The sequence below is a fragment of the Semicossyphus pulcher genome, unplaced genomic scaffold, assembly GCF_022749685.1.
Source record: "Semicossyphus pulcher isolate SPU_LCO1_2020_fin unplaced genomic scaffold, fSemPul1.0.p SCAF_12, whole genome shotgun sequence".
In the NCBI taxonomy this organism is placed as follows: domain Eukaryota; kingdom Metazoa; phylum Chordata; class Actinopteri; order Labriformes; family Labridae; genus Semicossyphus; species Semicossyphus pulcher.
Genome location: NW_027211626.1, coordinates 26,883,089 through 26,900,778, shown reverse-complemented (window position 1 = coordinate 26,900,778; position 17,690 = coordinate 26,883,089). Strand labels below are relative to the sequence as shown.

The window sequence follows — 17,690 nt, the reverse complement described above, 5'->3', positions numbered from 1 at the left end:
ACTGAAGTGTCTCTAAACCCTGGACCTAGTTCTATCTCTTATATTGAACACATGTTGTCATTATGGTTCATCTTCCCCCAGTACATTTTCTTTTTACATCTGTGCCCTTTTTTCTTTTTTTCTTTCTTTCTTGGATACTGTAAAATCAATGATGTAACAAAAAAAAAGAAAAAAAAAAAAGAAAAGAAAAAAAAGCAAGTAACAAGCCTGTTTTGAAAATGTAAGGAGCAGTGAACCTAACGCATTCGTTCTGCAATTCAAGTAATCCTTTATTTAGTTACTTTTTCAGAAACAGTAATCCGTTACTGGAAAATAAATTCTCTTTTTCTGCTGTGAAGAGCTCGACTTCAAATGTGAAGAAGCATCTGCAGCTAAACACAGCTCCACAACACTGGTGGGACTAAGAGCCTGTGTTGTATTGTTGTCATGGAAACAGCTGTGCCTAATACTGTATGCCTCTGCCCAGTTCCCTGTCTGTTGGCATCATAAAGAGCTGTAAAGGTTATACTGCGTCTGTCATTCCTGTTATCAGGCTGCAGAGTTACAGATTATGGGCCGTAAACGAGGCTCTGCAGAGACGGTAGAGTCGATACATTCAAAGGTAGAGGTACAGCAGGCTACACGCCACCCTGACAATATAACACACATGTGGAACGAGCCACAAAGGGGCTTTAATTTTTGGACGTGTCATTTTGTTTTGAATGACTTTCTTTTAAAAGTAACACTAAGGAGCAGAAAGTACAGATATGTGTAAAAAGATAAAAAGATTTTATACTCAGCTTCTTCTCTGGCCAGCACAACATCAAACTTGTTTGCTTGCACGTTGTTTATTTCCTCCCAACGTGTGTTTGCAGAACAACATTAACTGGAAGAGAATAACTCCATGCCAGCAGAGTGTTTTTATCTTTCTCTTCCATCCTCCATCATTTGATGTTGGCAGGTGGTTTTTTGGTAAACACCAAATCTTCAACACCTGTTGCCAGAGGCCTTCCTGTCTGCCAACTCTAACCAGCCCTGCTCCAACTGACACACTGTCTCCCTGCCAGGCTAATAAAAAACAGAGACAAACAACAGTGGCTTCACTAAAGTAGGCGTTTTTTTTTTCCTGGATGGAAGTGAACCCAAAAGCTCAAGTAATTCCTAGAGGTGCAGAGATACTTTAATGTCTCACCCTTTAAAGAGATGTTCCACGCTCCCATTGTGCCCCGTGTGAGGAAAAGGTCGCGAGCAGCAGAAGTCCGCGTTCCCGGGCGAGAGGAGGTGAAGTTTGAGGATGTCAGGCTGTTCCTGGTGGAGAGGAAAATGGGCCGCAGCAGGAGGAGCTTTCTGACCCAGCTGGCCAGGTCGAAGGGCTTCATTGTGGAAGACCTCCTCAGGTTGGAAAAAAGATTGTCTTTTTGTTGTTCACTGACTGAGCGGGTGTAAAAGCTTTCTGAGTGTGCAGCTAAAAGAAATGATTGTGTAGGGCTGAGAGCATGCGAGGGAAGTCTCTGAGTTTAACCTTGCGATTGGCCTTAAAGGACTTTAGTGAAACTAGTGACAAAGAATCCTAATCAAGGGCCTGTTTGAGAATGATTTTACAGTCTAGCAGCTTTGTCACCAATTATTGTCGTCTGTGTAGCAGTCTGAGCTCAGTTTTTCACCAGTAATCTGCTTAAAATAGGATGTTTGAATGACAGAAAGGATTCTGAAATCAGATAACATGATGTAATACAGTTTTGACTGTGATCTGAATCAAACCTTGAGTATGTGTTTAACTCTTTAGAGGGGAATCCTTTTGAACAAGTGTTTGGTGGAATATCCTGTTTTTTATTCACAGCGTTCATGCCTCTCTGCATGCTCTCCACCAGTCTGTCACAGAGCTGCTGGGTGACGTTAGGCCGCTCTTGGAGCAGCTCGGCTTTGTTCGATGGCCTGTGACCATCCATCTTCCTCTTGATCACATTCAGGAGGTTTTCAGTGGGGTTCAGATCTGGATTGGGCGGCCATGACATGCAGAGAGAGATGCTGATTTAAGGAACATTTGGAGGGGTCTCTTATTTTTTTATGGGATAATTCTGATCCAGACAAATCCTTGGACACCTCACAGGTGTCCCATAACACCTGGGACCAGACGTTATCCGAAAATGAAACGTTGATCAGACTGTTAAACTGACATAAAGTCTGCACATTATTGAACAGAGCGGTTCTCTGAGATATTCAGTGTTTCTTTGTTCTTCTTAGCAGAAGTTCAGGTCCAATGATCTAATTATAGAGCCTCTATTGTCTCATGAATACTTCATTAAGAAGGGTTAGAGCATCCGTCCTGTCTCTGCTACACCTTAGTGGATTTCCCCTCTGAGCCATAACTCACAGCTCCTACAGAAATACGTTTAGTAAAGGGGAGCACCGGGCTGACCGGGCTGCACGCTGCTGGCAGTGACAGAAGTAAAAACACTGAAGAAAGGTAACAAACAAACTTTTTAATGAGTTTGGTTAAAGTTTGTGAAGTCGCACTTAAAGAGGGAGGTTTTTCTGAGCTTGTTCCTCGCGATGATGAATCATCTATTGTTCGGTAATTATGGAAGCAGCAGGCCTTGTTCATTTTTTCTGCCTTTAATTGAAAGTACCTTTTAAACCCCAAACTGTGAACACTCTGCCTGACACCCACAGCACTTCAGAGCAGCTTTGAGGCTGCTGATAGTGTGTCTGCTTTGTTTTTAAGGTTGGGCACCTTAAAGTCAGATCAAGTGTGTGTGTGTGTGTGTGTGTGTGTGTGTGTGTGTGTGTGTGTCTGCTTCTCTCTTTCAGTTTTTTTCACTTTTAGAAATTAAAGAAGGAACATTTCCTAAAAGAAAGGACACATTTTTGTTCCTTAAATGTTAGAGAAAAAGTTAGCAAAATATTTAGGTCAATAAAGGTTCCTCCTGGGCAAAGAGGAACCATCATGTGTGTGCGTGAGTGTTTAAATGCACATTTAAAAGTGCACCAGCTTGGCCATGGCATCATTCCCAGAAACACAGCTTGAGCGCTCCTACAGTTACACTCGGCTTGATACAATAGTTTGAAACCAACGACAGGAAGTGGAGCGCGCCCGCCTCAAACTGACATTAATTCTGCAAGCCGACAAAACTGATATCAGCTGCAGCTTGGTAGCAGCACCTCCCTGTTTCTACCAGCTGTAGGCACACTGCCTGGAGCACACGGTCAGATACAACGTGTGCATTCCTCCGTGCAGAGAGGAGAGAGCTCCACACACTCTGACACACTGACACATCACTCTGCCCTCGTCCTTATTTCCAGTCTGATGCACGCGAACATGGATCCACATATCGACATGTTTGTCCTCGCTGATTGATGAGCTGCAATAAAAGCTCGTTCAGAATAAGTTGGAGTTTTGACAGGCATTCACTCTGGATCTCTGACTCACATTTAACTCACCTCTTTGACCTCCTGTTCAAACTTTGGGGACTGTGTATAGATTACTGTTTAAAGTGTAACTTCACCCACACGTCTGAGTCTAACTCCAGGCACTGCATCATTTAGAAAAGTGCTAAAAAGTGGGCAGGAGGCTGAGGGTCAGTGACTTAAATTAGTGGGCATTATTTATTTATAATCATGAAAAAGAAGTCCCAACCCGTGGACTCTATTGCAACACAGACAGGACATTTAAAATAACTATATTGTATGATTGGCTGGTTAGTTACATAGATTTTTTAAATTTATGTATATGCACCAAACTCAAAATAACTCTTTAAAATGTTTTACTGGAAGATAAGAGAGATGTCTTTGCTCTCAAACTAGAGAAAATGTTTTTTTTCTGATTAACAATTTTTGTTCCATAAGAGATAAATGAACAAATGAAAGAGTCTGGGTGAAACAAGGAAAATAAAGTACAAAAAGTGAACATCAAATCTTCAGCTTACATTGTTACATTGCCATCTTTGAACCCATCGCCATCATCCGATGACGATGTAGCCTCTGGGAGCAACAGCAAATATGTCAGGCATGTCTGGTGTAGCCAGCGGTTAGCGAAAAGGACTTCCAGCCAAGACTTCCTTCTCTGTGCGCTGCATTGTTCACAGTCCAGTTAGCAGCTTGAGAAGCGACCGTGTGTTCAGATCAAAGTGAAGTGAAATTCTCCCTCCAGATGTGTCTGCAAAATAAACGCTGTCATCTCTTGGTTCGTTCCATCTCTCGGAGGAGCGCCCGTTCATCTGTCTGTGCTGAGTCTCAGTTTCACTGTAAACAGTAAGTTACACAGAGGCTGCACTCTGGCTTACTTCAGTGGGATGAAGCCCAAACACAAACAGATTTTCTTGTGATTGTCTTTAATTAACGGCTCTTCAGTTTGCTGAAATAACAACATCATGATGCAGATTAGTAAAAGTCAACATGAAGCTTTGTCAGGTCTGTCCTCAAGAGGAGAAGAAAACTGCTCTAACATGAGATGTTTGTTGAACGGAGGGCGGAGCCATCATTTATGATGCATTTGAGGGAGTTGGGAAATCCAAACACTGAACGGCTTTCATGACACAGCATCAGGGGTCAATTGTTGTCAGATGATGCTGATGGAGCCGGGGTGTCATCATGGTGGATTATGTTTCACCTGCTTTTGCTCTCCACACAGACCTTTCCTGCATAGGCCACAGCCTACTGATACATGATACATGATATTACTCGGACTACAAACAGACTACAAATGGAAACCAGAACACTTTCTGCACTAAAATCTGGTCGTTCATTGGCATGAGCATCGGGCTAAGATCCATGACACTGGGGATTAAGTCCCACGTGTTTTTCCTGATCTAGATCATTTGAAATAAAAAGTTTCCTCCATTTTCTGAAAGAGTTTGTCAAAATTACAGGTGAAGCTGGATAAAATGCTGCACTGAGACAATTTCAAATATTTTGGAGGTAACTTTAGATTTTTAAGTTGATCTCATCTTCTAACTTTTTTCATTGTAGTTTCAGTGCCTATAAGTAGAGCCAAACATTTCACATTTCCTGCTCGTGTTTAGCTTGTAAACCAGAACTACTTGGTTGGGTGAGATGGTCTAAAATAAAAGTGGTTTCAGACGACAGTAACAGAGGTCTCCTGGGTGAAAGAGGAAGAGCTTTTTTGAAGGGACACAGAAAATAGCATCACTCATATTATATCTACATCCCGATGAAGACCACTTCCTGTTTATCTGAGATGTGACATCGTGGTTGATTAACCATGGAAGCAGCTCCTCTTCAGTGAGTTTAATGTAATTTAATTAAGGTATTAATTTACTATGATTAATTTACTACTACTACACTTATCATGTATGTCTCAGTGAAGACGTCTCCCGGGAGGAGCTGTCATCAGCAAAGAGATGAAACCTCACCATGCTGTGGAGCTCTGTTCTGGACATCCTCCATGTTTGATCCGCCTGCTGGCTTTCAGTAGAAGGAGAAGGAGGGAGGCTGCTGACACGAGCAGGGGCAGAGAGACGACTCGAGAGAGTTCTCCATATCAAAGCCCATTGACTTTATCCTGTCCTTGTGTCTGGGCTCGCTCCCACTGATTCTGGGAAGTACAAGCTGGTGCTGCTCATTTGCATGTCAATCTGCCGTTTTACATTCTGTGCAGCCATGCATAAAATAAGGATCCAAATCCAGGGCCTGGATTATATCTGGGTAAACACGGCATGAGGAGAAAGCGTTTTGTGAATCTACCCAAGAGCCAAATGTCTATCACTGTGGTTCGACAACTGTTTACTGTGAGTGAGCTGAAGCTTTGGAGGTAATAGCTGTGTCCTTAGGTACCTGGAATGTGTCTGCTGGAGAGGCTCCCTGTGCTGGGAAGGATTTTTCTTTTAAACATGGACCCTCGGTGGCCGGTCTGGTATGCCAAGCAGATTAGTTTCGCCCGTGATTTGGCCAATTAGGCCTCAGCCTGAGCTCTGCCGGGACATCTCTTAAGGAGTCTTTCCACCGGTTTACCCACGCCAGGAGAGAGGAAGAGGAGGAGCGTGCTGAGGGTAATTAGGCACGGCTGGGCGCCCTGATTGGGTATGGTAGTTAGACTCTGTGGCAGGAAGCGGAGGGGAGGAGGCCGTGATAAAAAGTCTGCTGAGAGTCTCGGCGGAGCAGTAGGAGGCACTGGTTGAATGAGTTCAGCTCCCAAACAGAGGAGGGAGGCACTGAGGGTCTGTGCTGATTGTTGTTCACCCTGTGTTGATCCCCAAACAGCTCGAGGAAGTTCACGCTGCTGAAATCTGAGCTGCATTTTAAAAGCTACACATGAACCTCTCTAAAGGCTGCTGAGGCCGAGATGGGAGAGTTACTGAAATCTGTCAGTCAGACAAGTGGAGGTGTCCTGGGAGCGACTCTGATCCATAAACATGGTGTCAGAGCTGCAGGCTGCTTGTTGCATTAAGAGAAATGTAATTACTTAAAGGCAGAAACTGAACGCAGCGTTGAGTCAGAACATTTTGTTTCTTTCACATGAGAGACTTCTGCTTTTCTGTTTTTGGCTGAGCTCCTCTCACTGCTGAGGGAGAGCTGCCTCCATCAATAAATCAGAGGTTAGCAACATATTTATCAAAATCAATTAGCCGCTTACGGCTGTGCTGCAGACTGTCAATCACCGATCAAACATCACCACACCCTAGCTGTTGATTGATTTAAGTGTAAAACTACTTATAAATAACACATGAAGATGTTTTACTAACACTTTTGTTTCTTATTTATGATGAATATTTTTGACATGGCCTCCTCGCACTCCCAACTAGTCAATTCAAGCAGCTTTGTCAGTTGCCGAACGCTCCAAAATATGACCATGTAAGTTCCCTTTGAGGGCAGTTTGTGTACGCTGTCCTCCAGCTTATTGTTTTAAACACAGCCGACGTATGTCAAGCACAAGAGACTGATTGTGTCAGTCAAACACAGGAATTTCAACCTGGAGAGCCTGGAGATTAATTCCTGTTCGAAACCGGGCTTGGCTTGACTTCATTCAGAATTTAACTTCTGTTTAAGTCACGTAACTTAGATCACTTGTGTTAATTACGCAAAGTATGTTTATATTTGGCTGCACGGTGGTGCAGTGGTTAGCACCGTCCCCTCACAACTAGTTCCTGGTTTGAAACCCGGTTCGGACATAGGTTTCTGTGTGGAGTTTGCATGTCTCCTCGTGCATGTGTGGGTTCCCTCTGGGTATTCCTTGGTAGGTTTGTCATGCTCGTTAGGTTCACTGGTGACTCTAAAATTGCCCGTAGGCTTGAATGTACCGTAAAATCTGGAATGTAAGGTGCAGTTTGTTTTTGAGGGTATCCCAGAGGGACAAAGGTTTTCTGTAGCTATTTATAAATAAACACAAGTATTATATTTAAAATATATTTTCATTTAAAACACACACAAATTACAGCCTGCCATCTGTTTTCACCATGTCGCGTTTGCAATCCTGCTAGCTACAGCACCGGGAGCTGCTAGCTACAGCACCAGTAGCTAGCTGGCAGCCTACGGTAATGTTGATTGTTTCCAAGGGTGGCAACTGCAATGACGATCATGACGGTGCATGTCCGTGTCGAAGCGTTAGTAACAGTCACACACAAAACAGCACTGCAGCATATTGTAAAGAGGAGACTTTGTGGCGGCTCGGACCCGGAAACAGTTTAACGTGGAGATGTCGAGTCACCACTTTACAACCGGATAGCGCCATCGTCTGGGTAAAATACTGTAACACAATAACATACCTTTCTCTGCATTTTATACCGGTATATTGGTTTCACCAGTACAGCAGACGCAGCCCACTTTTTAGTGTTAAAAGTACGTCTTATTATTTTGATTAGCTGTGTCCCAACTCAGGGGCTGCATCCTTTGATGGACGTATCTGAGGGCCGATTGCGTCAGCGACTGCGACGCATTGAAGGCTCTTCCATTCCAAAGGCTTCTTCAGATGTGGCCTACAAATGCGTCCTCCTTTTCCCCGTGCCACGTACGAAGGATCCATCGGGCGCATCCTTCGTGCCCCAACGTATTCTTGGATTCATTGTGCGCCAATTAAACGAGATGGCTGACTCTCAAGCATTTTTTAATTTCAACTCAATCGAATAGCTGCATAAAATATAAAAACAAATTATTTTTAAAGGTCCCATATCATGCAAAATTCACTTTGGAATGGTTTTCTAACAATAATATGCGCCCCCATGCACCTAAAAGGTTAAGTTATGCGATATAAGTTATTATAGCTAGTTAGCTTACTAGCTACCTGTTGGATTGGCTCAGTTTGGGATTGTTAATGGATGGATGGATGTTTATATTTTACTATAAATACCAATGACTGTATATGTAGATGGACAACGCGTCTCCATCTGCTCCCATTGTACGAAATTGATGCCAAAATAGCCCTGTGATAGGCGCTGCCATCTTGCGATGGTGACGTCATACGGAGCCAGAGACTGCACAGTAGAGATCGGCGAGTGAAGCGGCCGTAGCCACTTCCGCTAACCCAAACACACACTTAACTTACCGAAAAAACAGCAAGGATCCCGCACACTGGCGTGTTTAACAGCAGAACAGCTTCTCTGTGTTGGTCTGAGGTTAACGTTCACAGGTATGGAAACTTCAATGACTGTAGTGATTGTTTTAGTTATGTTTCCACTCGCGGATCGTCCTCCGCTCTGCTGATCTGGAACTGAATGTCAACAGAGCTGTCAATCATCCTTTTGACAGCATCAAATAACTAATTAAAAATAAACTTGTCAGAAAAATGAACACTTGGACTTTAGTCAGCATGATAAGAACTAACTATAATGACAGAAACCATGTTTGAGAAAAATGTATTTGACGTGTATTTTGATTTTATAGTTTGACTCATGTCCCATCTGTTAACATGGAGGAGGCAGGCTTTATGAGCTATACTGCAGCCAGTCAGCAGGGGGCGCCCGAAATGTTTTGGCTTCACTTTTAGGGAGCTGTCATGTCGTCCATCTTTTTATACAGTCTATGGTTAATACTTAGACACACACACACAAAAAATTAAAAACTCTGTGTTTCACACATTTAGTGACAAAATAGTGTAAATAAGTTCCTGTTTTCTAACTTAAAATGTGATGCGATATGTCAGTGTTGTGGTCTGCTGCCCCCATGTGGCCAAAAAGGTGTTGCAAGTTTAAAGTTTTTATAATTTAATTGTACCAACCATCAAATATTTTGAATTGAAGTTGATTGAATTTTTGTATTTTTAACTGGGCCGCCTTGGTGCAAGACTTTACCTCCTTGAGCTCTGACAGGATGAAATAACCATCAACTGAAGTGACTGCTCTTTTTTTCTCACTCTGCAGCGATGTGGTCACTCACGTGGTGTCAGAGGACATTCACGCCTCGTCCCTGTGGACGTGGCTGAAGGAGTGTGACCTGAAAAATCTGTCCAACATGCTCGTGCTGGACATCAGCTGGTTCACCGACAGCATGAGGGAGGGGCGACCTGTTCCTGTGGAGAGCACACACCTCATTCAGGTTTGTCACGAACATCTGGATAGATATAGAGTAAGCACTAGATGGCACTACCATCAAAACAGGAAGTGTTTCCGTCAGTGTGCTGCCACACAATAAATGCACACGCACTCTTTCACTCTAGCTATGCAGTGAGCTCCTCTCCTCCTCTGCCTGCAAATCTGTAACGTCACCTCTCTGTCAGGGAGCTTTTAGGAAGAGGACACATCTGACTTCCCTCTGCCTCGGCTCATATTCCCACACTTCACCTCACTGATAGCAACAGAAACGTCTCCCTTATTACGTGGGAGTGTCAAATAACCCCATCAGCTGGACGCCAGGGCTCAGAGCGGCCCACTAACTGAACACACACACACACAGACACACACACATTTCCCCTTGTGGATGGCACTATGAGGGCTTGGCAGCATGTGGATCCAAAATAAAGAAATATGGTGTTCCTCCCACAGCGGAGATGGAAAAACACTCGACTCCTGAAGCTCCATCGATGGTTCCTGCTAACAGCCTGTGACAGCGTTAACGGTCACGCCGACTCTGCGCCTCCATGTCCCAAAAAAAAAAAAGCTTTTGTCTCCTCCTAGCATTGTTTCCACATGGCTGCGTGAGTGTGGCACATCAGTTGCGCGCTTCTGTCGGCTGCATCATTAAGAGACGAGGCTAATGATGCCATGCTGACATTTATTGACCCATCTCCCCAGGTAACCACGGGCCCACTTCTCTTCTTGTTTTTGTGCTGCCATTTCTGTCTGAAGCGAACGAGGTAACGCGTGGTGGCATTTATGTGCGCAGAGCTTCCAGTAGATTGTTTTTATGAGTCATAAATCCATTTAAAGAGCTACCATGTAGAGATAAAATATTCCCCAAACAGGATACTTCTTGGGCACATTTGCCTGCGGCTCTTCTTGATAGTCTTGAAATGCAATGTGTTTTACCGTCATAAATATTCTACAGCGAGTCAGGGAGGGATTTGAAGCATTAAAGCCATTGAAATGTATTTGTGTTTGTTATGTGCCATCACTTCCTGGCTTGCAGGGAGGCTGTTTAGTCTGTTTAAGTGGGGAGGTGGAAAGATGTAAGAGTAGGCTGCATGAAAGGAACTAAATGTTTGCATCTGGCCTGTGAACATGTGTCCACCCTCACTCGTCTGTAAGGGGACGGGTGGGTCAGGCGCCTGAGGGGGATGTCAGTGTGCAGGTGCGTGGGTGCAGGGGCAAGCAGCCCTCTAAACAGGTGGAACATAGGTGACATTTGACCTGTGCAGCAGCCCGAGAGGATTCCATTAACCCACCTGAGTGCGCATCTCCACCTCTGTGACAGGCATTAACATGGAGCCAGGAACAGACCTGGAGGAGGGCGTAGGAGTGGGCGACGTCATGCAATCTTTTTACCTCAGCAGATGGTACTACAGAGAAATGTAGCTGCAGCATGATGAATCCAAACATCAGCTCAGAACCCTCTGGGTTTTAAAATGCTTTGTTTAGGGTTTTTATCAGGCAGGACGTCAGGAGAGCTGCTAACATTAGCTCAGCTTGTTTTTAGGGTAGAATTCTTTCAGTGTTCATAGTGCAAGAAGTTCTTGGGGCACAATTATCTACAGAGAACTCCTAAACATCAGGTCTTTTCTGAAACTGATGAAAAATAAAACAATTTCAGGTTAAATAACTGTCTATCAAGCAAAGCTACCAGTAACATTAGCTCAACTTGTCTTCAGGTTTTGGATTCCTTAGGGGTTCATCTTTCGTGAGGTATTTCTAATGGAAGCTAAATTATCAGCAGAGGTATACTCCTCCTGAACGTAAACAGATACAGGAGCTAAAACCATCAAAAACACTAAAAAGAGCCGTTTCAGGTGAGTTTCTATCCTTTGGTGGCCTTAGGTGCAGATATACCTGATTTTAACTACGTGTTCGTGTGTGTATGATGGCTGCCACGCATGCCCTGTGCCTGTTTGGAGTGTCAGCTGTGCACGTCCTCAAAAATGAACACTATGTGGCCACGAGATGCAGTCTGCACACGTACAGTAGTCGAGGCAGAGGGGATGTGAAAGGGTCAACACAGCAGCAGGGACAACAATGACAGAAAGTTCTGAAGACCAAGTCCACAATTATCCACGTCTGTACGATGTGTTGTTGCCACTGCACAGCGACAAACATGCCTGTCAAACAGCTGCAGACAGATAAGTTCACTTTTAGAAGTCGACGTGGAAACCTGCAAAACTAAATGGGAACAAGTCCGGGGTCGTAACATCCGTGCACGAGGAACATGTTGGGGATGGTGCAGACGTGAGTTCTGTCATCAGTCGCCTGAGATGGCTACAGAATTTTGTCAGTCTCTGAGCCACTGACATTCAGAATGGACATGATAATAACCTCCTCGAGTGTCACCATGTCTGTTGTTTACATCTCGCACATCCAGTAGCTGCATACGGCCTGAGCTCTCTGGTGTTCCCTCTAGAGGTATCCTCCAGTAACACCTGTGGCAACAAATGTGTACGCGAATCAGAATCAAAATACTTTATTAATCCATACTGACCAAGAGAACAGATCAAAACTGTCTCTAATAACATGTTTGGAGAGGGCACAGCTTAAGGAAGTAACAAAAAAAGATAAAACTATTATCAGCAACTGTAACAGGCGCGGTCAGCACATCCGCACTTAATCTCACACAAGGTTAAAAAGCCAGTATATCTCCGGCCTTAGGATGGCCAACATCCATTTAATTGACGTCATGTTACCATATTTGGTCATTAATATCTTCTATCTAAACAACTTCATTCTCACTGTTACTTTGGTGCTGCACAGATTCATCAGGCAGCTCAAACAAAGCTCTGCTGTGGGAAGAAGGTGTGTTCGTACAGGTGTTCTTTATGTGCAAGCAAATAACTGCAGACTTACTGGCTGTTGTAGCCATTTCTGTGGAGTGATTGGCTGTTAGATCGATCAATAAAGTTAAAATGTGCAACGTTTATCATCTTTATCAGTGAAATTTTCACTTAGATAGTTTTAACTCCCAGCCCCACATTAGCTTAGTTACATTTAAGCCGAACAGTAAAGGTAAAGAGGACGCTGGAGAGACGACCATGAGGGGATACGCCGCCTCTGAGATCAGTCTGAAGCCTCCACAGAGTTACAGGCCTGTATAATAACCAAGCCCAGATGGGGAAAACGAACCTCTGCACGCTGCTGCACAGACGTTTGTCTCCACGGACCCACAATCCCATACTGGATTAAACAAACTGCAGCCGAGGTGGAAGAACGATGGAGGAGCCCTGTTGTATTTAGAGGGAGAGCAGAGAGGGAGTTTTTAAGACACTTTTACTTTTGATTGGCAGAAAAATTGTGCCGTGAAATATATTCAAGGTTTTTTTTTTTTCTGAGAAAAGGAAAGAGTTCTGGCAGAGAATAAATGATGAACATTTTTGAGTCCCTGACTGATTGATTCAGCTCAGCAGTGTGAGAGGTACCAGCTCCTTTCATTATCTGTGTGAGACACCCCTGTTCCCTCTGCAGCTTCAGCCCCAGTCAACACAATATGATGACAATCTCTTCCTCTTCCTCCTCTCTCTGTATCATCCTCCCACCAATCCACGGGTAATTTTATGGACACAATGTTCCCTTTTGTGATGTCTAATTGTCTGCAAGAATATTAATATTACATTGGTAATCCTTTTGACACATATATTACAAATGGGGAACCATTTCTTCGTAGAATGAAAAGGCAATTTACAGGAGGCAAATTGGATGATGGCAGGCAGATTTGTAATGCCACGGGTTAGGTGGCGTAATGGATTTGGATGCCACCAGACTGTGAGATGAGTGTCATTAGCCTGTTGCCCTGGAGACACACAGTCATAAAAATAACTTCTCCGAGGCAAAACGCTACATTTTTATGTAATTCAATTTGAACTCTTGGCTCTGCGCTTGTCTGGAAAACAGCCTCACACACGTTTACACATTTAGCCCGTCAACAAATTACAAGAGCTCAGAAATTAAGGCGATACATGACTGAATATGCATGTGTTGTTTTTGTACACAGGACGCGCTGCCAGAAGGATCCACACCGCCAGAAGGATCCACACCCACTGCTGAGGCCACCGTTTCCCAATACGCCTGCCAGAGACGTACAACCACAGAAAACAAGAACAAGACCTTCACAGTAAGAACCTCTCCTCTCTCTGGACACACTTCTATATGTCGGCCCACTGGAGGCTATCCCCCTGTCTTTGCCGAGTACAAAGCCCCCTAATCTGTTCTGCTCTAATTGGATGGCTGGCTTGCTTCACTCACCGGCACTCTGACACAACTCTCCCCAAAATACATTAACCTGCAAATGAGCAGCATCTGCAGCTGGAGGAGCAACAGCTGACATGCACACGATCCCTGGCACGAGGGGGCTGGCACGGACACGCCCTGAGGCGCCGCGCGATACGCCAAGATGGGCGACAGACGTGACACTCCTCACAAGCAATGATGCATATGTACCGCTGCCATCTGCTGGGCAGCGCTGGAAGGAGGGAGGGGGGTTTATGAGGCGACCCTCAGGTTAAGAATGGGGAAGCGGTTTGTCGGCTGAGTGGCTCAGGTGTGGATGTAGCTGCAGGTGCAGAGGGAGCAACAAACACACACATCCTGCCTTTGTCTTTAAAAACCATTATAAGTGGTGAATCTTTAGTTTTGGACTGAACAACAAACAAGCAAATAATGATGATGACATTTTATAAATTCAATCATTCATCTAGAAATTAATCAGAACTTTGGCAGATAAATGAATTACCAAAAGGACTGCCTCATGGTCGCATGCCTCAGGTTACAGCTCCATCCATCAGAGTGTTACTGTGAGACGAGGGGTGAAAATCTTTTAACACGTTACATACAAAAACAAAACAAGAGCAAGAGTAGGCCTAACTTTAACAGGAGAGGAGGCACTACAATCAGTGAAAGGAAGAACATGGTGCTTAAGAAGGTCTCTCTGCAGATCATGTGACTGTCAATAAACCCTTCTCACCACAGCAGAACAGGAGAGGGGTAGAGCGAGGGGAGTTCATTCATCCTCGTTGTTCTCCTGGACAGATAAAATATAAAGATAATCCAGATGTAATGAAATTCCCAGTATAGGTAGGACATAAGGTCACAGTGACCTTGACATTTGACCTCCAAATTCTAATCAGTTTATCGTTGAATCCAAGGCTTTGATCAAAGTTTAAATAGTGGCCAAAGAGTGTAAACATAATTATCAGGCTTAACAGGATGCAAAAGGCCAATGAGCCGTTTTTTCATCCACTTATTTGTTTAACCCTCAAATTCCACAGGATCCGTCTCCGGCGCGTTCCGTGTGCGCCGCGACCTCCGGAGTCGATCGCTCCCATTCAAGTCAATGATTGGGATTCCACAGCATGCGCTGCGGTCCGTACCAGAAGTGTGTCTCCGTTCTGCTCCGCTAAAGATACGCGCCAGGTCTATTTTTGACGGACGCACTTCAAGCACGCTCAACAGAGCAGATCGTTCCAAACAGGAAGTCACACACGAAAACAGCATACAGCATCCGGTCATTTCAAAATAAAACACCATGTACAGACCGGTACAGACTCCCGTTTTTTTCCGTTTTCATAACACAATGAAATCTTGAAAACGGAACGCGGCGGACACGGATCCTGTGGGAACGAGGCGTAAGAAATGCGTGTTAATCAGCTGATAATAATTATGTTTTTAGGTACTTTGACTTCCCAGTCTGAACACTTAAATCTACTTAAATCATTGGCACCTCATACACTGCCAGTTGAAGGCTCTGTTACGTCTCGTCTTCGTATGTACAGGGGCAGAATGGTGGGGGGAAGTCGTTCCATCTCTGAGCCGGCATCAGAGGTGAAACAGCGTCAGTGTAAACAGTGGAGCCGGCAGGGTGGAAGAGCGCTGTGTGTGTGCTTTTGCGTCCACATGGCCAGAACACTGTGTAACAACACACACTGTCAATGTAAAATGGCAAAGGCAGCGGAAGCAGCGGCAGGGAAGCTTCGTTACGGTGCTGTGGCAGAATCGCAGTGAAAAAAGGGATTTTATGTCCTACAGTTGTAAAATTTACCAACAGCCAGATCCAGAATTATTTTCCTCGCCATATCTGGAGGCTGCAGGAAACATTAGTGTGCTTTACTCAGAATTCAGAGGCTATCCAGAAAACCTGGGTAGTTTAAAAACTGTAATTTCTTGTAAAGATGTGACTTAAAGAAACTTGATTAACTTAAAGATTAATCTTGCTATAAGACAAAGAAGAGAATATATGCAAAAACACATCAGCATGGGTGCATTCTCTCATCTTGCTCTGTCTTGATGCTATACTTGGCACAGCATATGAAACTGGAGGTCTGAGATGTTTAATATCCCTGTGAAGTGACGAGCAGACCTGCGTGTTTGTGTGGGAGTCAGAGACCCGCTGATGAGTTTCTGTAAGACCTATTAAGCACAGCTTAGCGAGGGCCTGTGAGGCAGCTGTTTCATAATGACTTTTTACCTCCCGGTGACGTTAAACGTACATAATAGATGCACACACGTGTACTGAGAGTCACCCACATGTGCCTGGGAATGCATCGTCCGTACACACACGCATGCATGCACGCACGTACGCACACACGTCTCACCTGGGGAGGGGCTGCTGTTCACTTTCTTATCCCTGGTTTCTTTCCACAGCATTAACTCCATAATTAGTAATCCCACTCAATTTCCCCATCCCCATGATTAACTCATTATCCCCACATAAAGCCACATCAGAGAAGACTTTTTGATTAGAGAAAGGTTGTTCCAGAAAGCCACAGGTAAAATGTTCCCCCGAGGCAGATAAAATGCAATTACTTGAAATATTTAAGTCAGATAGAAATGAAGAAATAAAGTGTCGTGTTGCCCTCTGACTGTAAGCCAGGAGAAATGTGCAACAGTAAACCAACAGACACAGGAAACAATCGACTGATGTGTAACCGTGCTAATGAGGGCCGAGATATTGATCCACAAGCGTAAAGCTATCCTTGATCCGTCCCGCTGTCTGCTTGATCGCCAGGCACAGTAATGATATCATGAGAACACTTTGAGGATACTTTAACATGTGTTTCTGTGTGCGAGCGTATGTGTGAGTTTACGGGAACGTGTGTTACTGTGTGTTTGTGATCAAGCTGCAAATTAAACGGTTGATATTTTTCACCTCTATTTCAGCCGGCCAAAAAACTCAAACTTGCTGGTTCTCAGAATTGGGACCCAGTCTGTCCTTCAGATTTGACTGTTATCTGAAGGACAGGTTTGAGTTTGCAGGAATGTTGCAGTTACATTGTTTGTTGGTGTCTTTGCTGATAAGTCATGCCTGGCACTGTGTTGGTAAGTGGCCACATATGGATTTCTGCTGCTCCTTCATTAACGTTGTCAATAACATGGTTGAAAAGTTCACTCTCACTCATTAGCAAATCAGATATCAGTTGACAGCACTGTGGTGATGAGCGGTGTGAGGAGAGAGAGGTCACACATACAGACTAAGTATAAAAAGTGGAATGCAGCATCTTTGTTTAAGAAGGAAAGCTAATGCTAAAGTGTCTTAGCGTGCCGTCACACCTGAAGTCTGTTTGTTGATCCGAATTGTCACAATGTTGCATTTTGCCCCCAGTTTGGTTTGGTTTGCAGTTGAGTTCGAATGCGCGTTTACACCTGTCCAAACGAACCGGACTGTCGGAGTAAAATCTAAGGCTGCTTTCACACCTAAAGTCTGTTTGTTTGATCGAATCAAACACCAAATTGTTACAAAGCTGCATTTTGCCTCATGTTTGGTTTGTGTACACGGCAGCTTTTACCAGCTGACCAAAAGTTTTGATGCGCGGGGAAACTGCTCTCTGATTGGTCAGAATTTCCACGTGGGAAAACTCCCTGAAGTAAACAAAGCAAGAGAGCACACTGATCAATCACACACATGATCGTGGACTTTACTGAATTTTTTACTTTTAACCGACATTGTCCCACAGATAGATCAGTTCGACTCTCCTTTAGTTTCTCACTGCCCAGTTTGAACACCTCCGTGTTCTCGTGCGTTTCCACCAGCATTTGTGAAATAGTTTGGTCAGCCCATATTTCTATTTTCTCATTGCTTCCCCACTTCTGTCCTCTGCTCATCTCGCTGCGTGTCTCTGCAAATGTCAGGACCTGTAAACTACAATGCACAGTTTTATGGTTTGTTTCCTGTATGTGGTCCTACTTTAAGTC

General features: G+C 44.2%; 1 protein-coding gene across 1 annotated transcript in view; it reads left to right on the top strand.

The window, feature by feature from the left end:
* Positions 1–1,182: 1,182 nt before the first annotated feature.
* dntt (deoxynucleotidyltransferase, terminal) overlaps positions 1,183–17,690 on the top strand; it is a 108,475-nt gene continuing 91,967 nt past the window's right edge. Inside the window, exons 1-3 of the mRNA XM_069659129.1 lie at positions 1,183–1,376; positions 9,291–9,465; positions 13,498–13,617. Coding sequence (XP_069515230.1) covers positions 1,183–1,376; positions 9,291–9,465; positions 13,498–13,617 — 489 coding nt within the window. The remainder of the gene's footprint in view (positions 1,377–9,290; positions 9,466–13,497; positions 13,618–17,690) is intronic.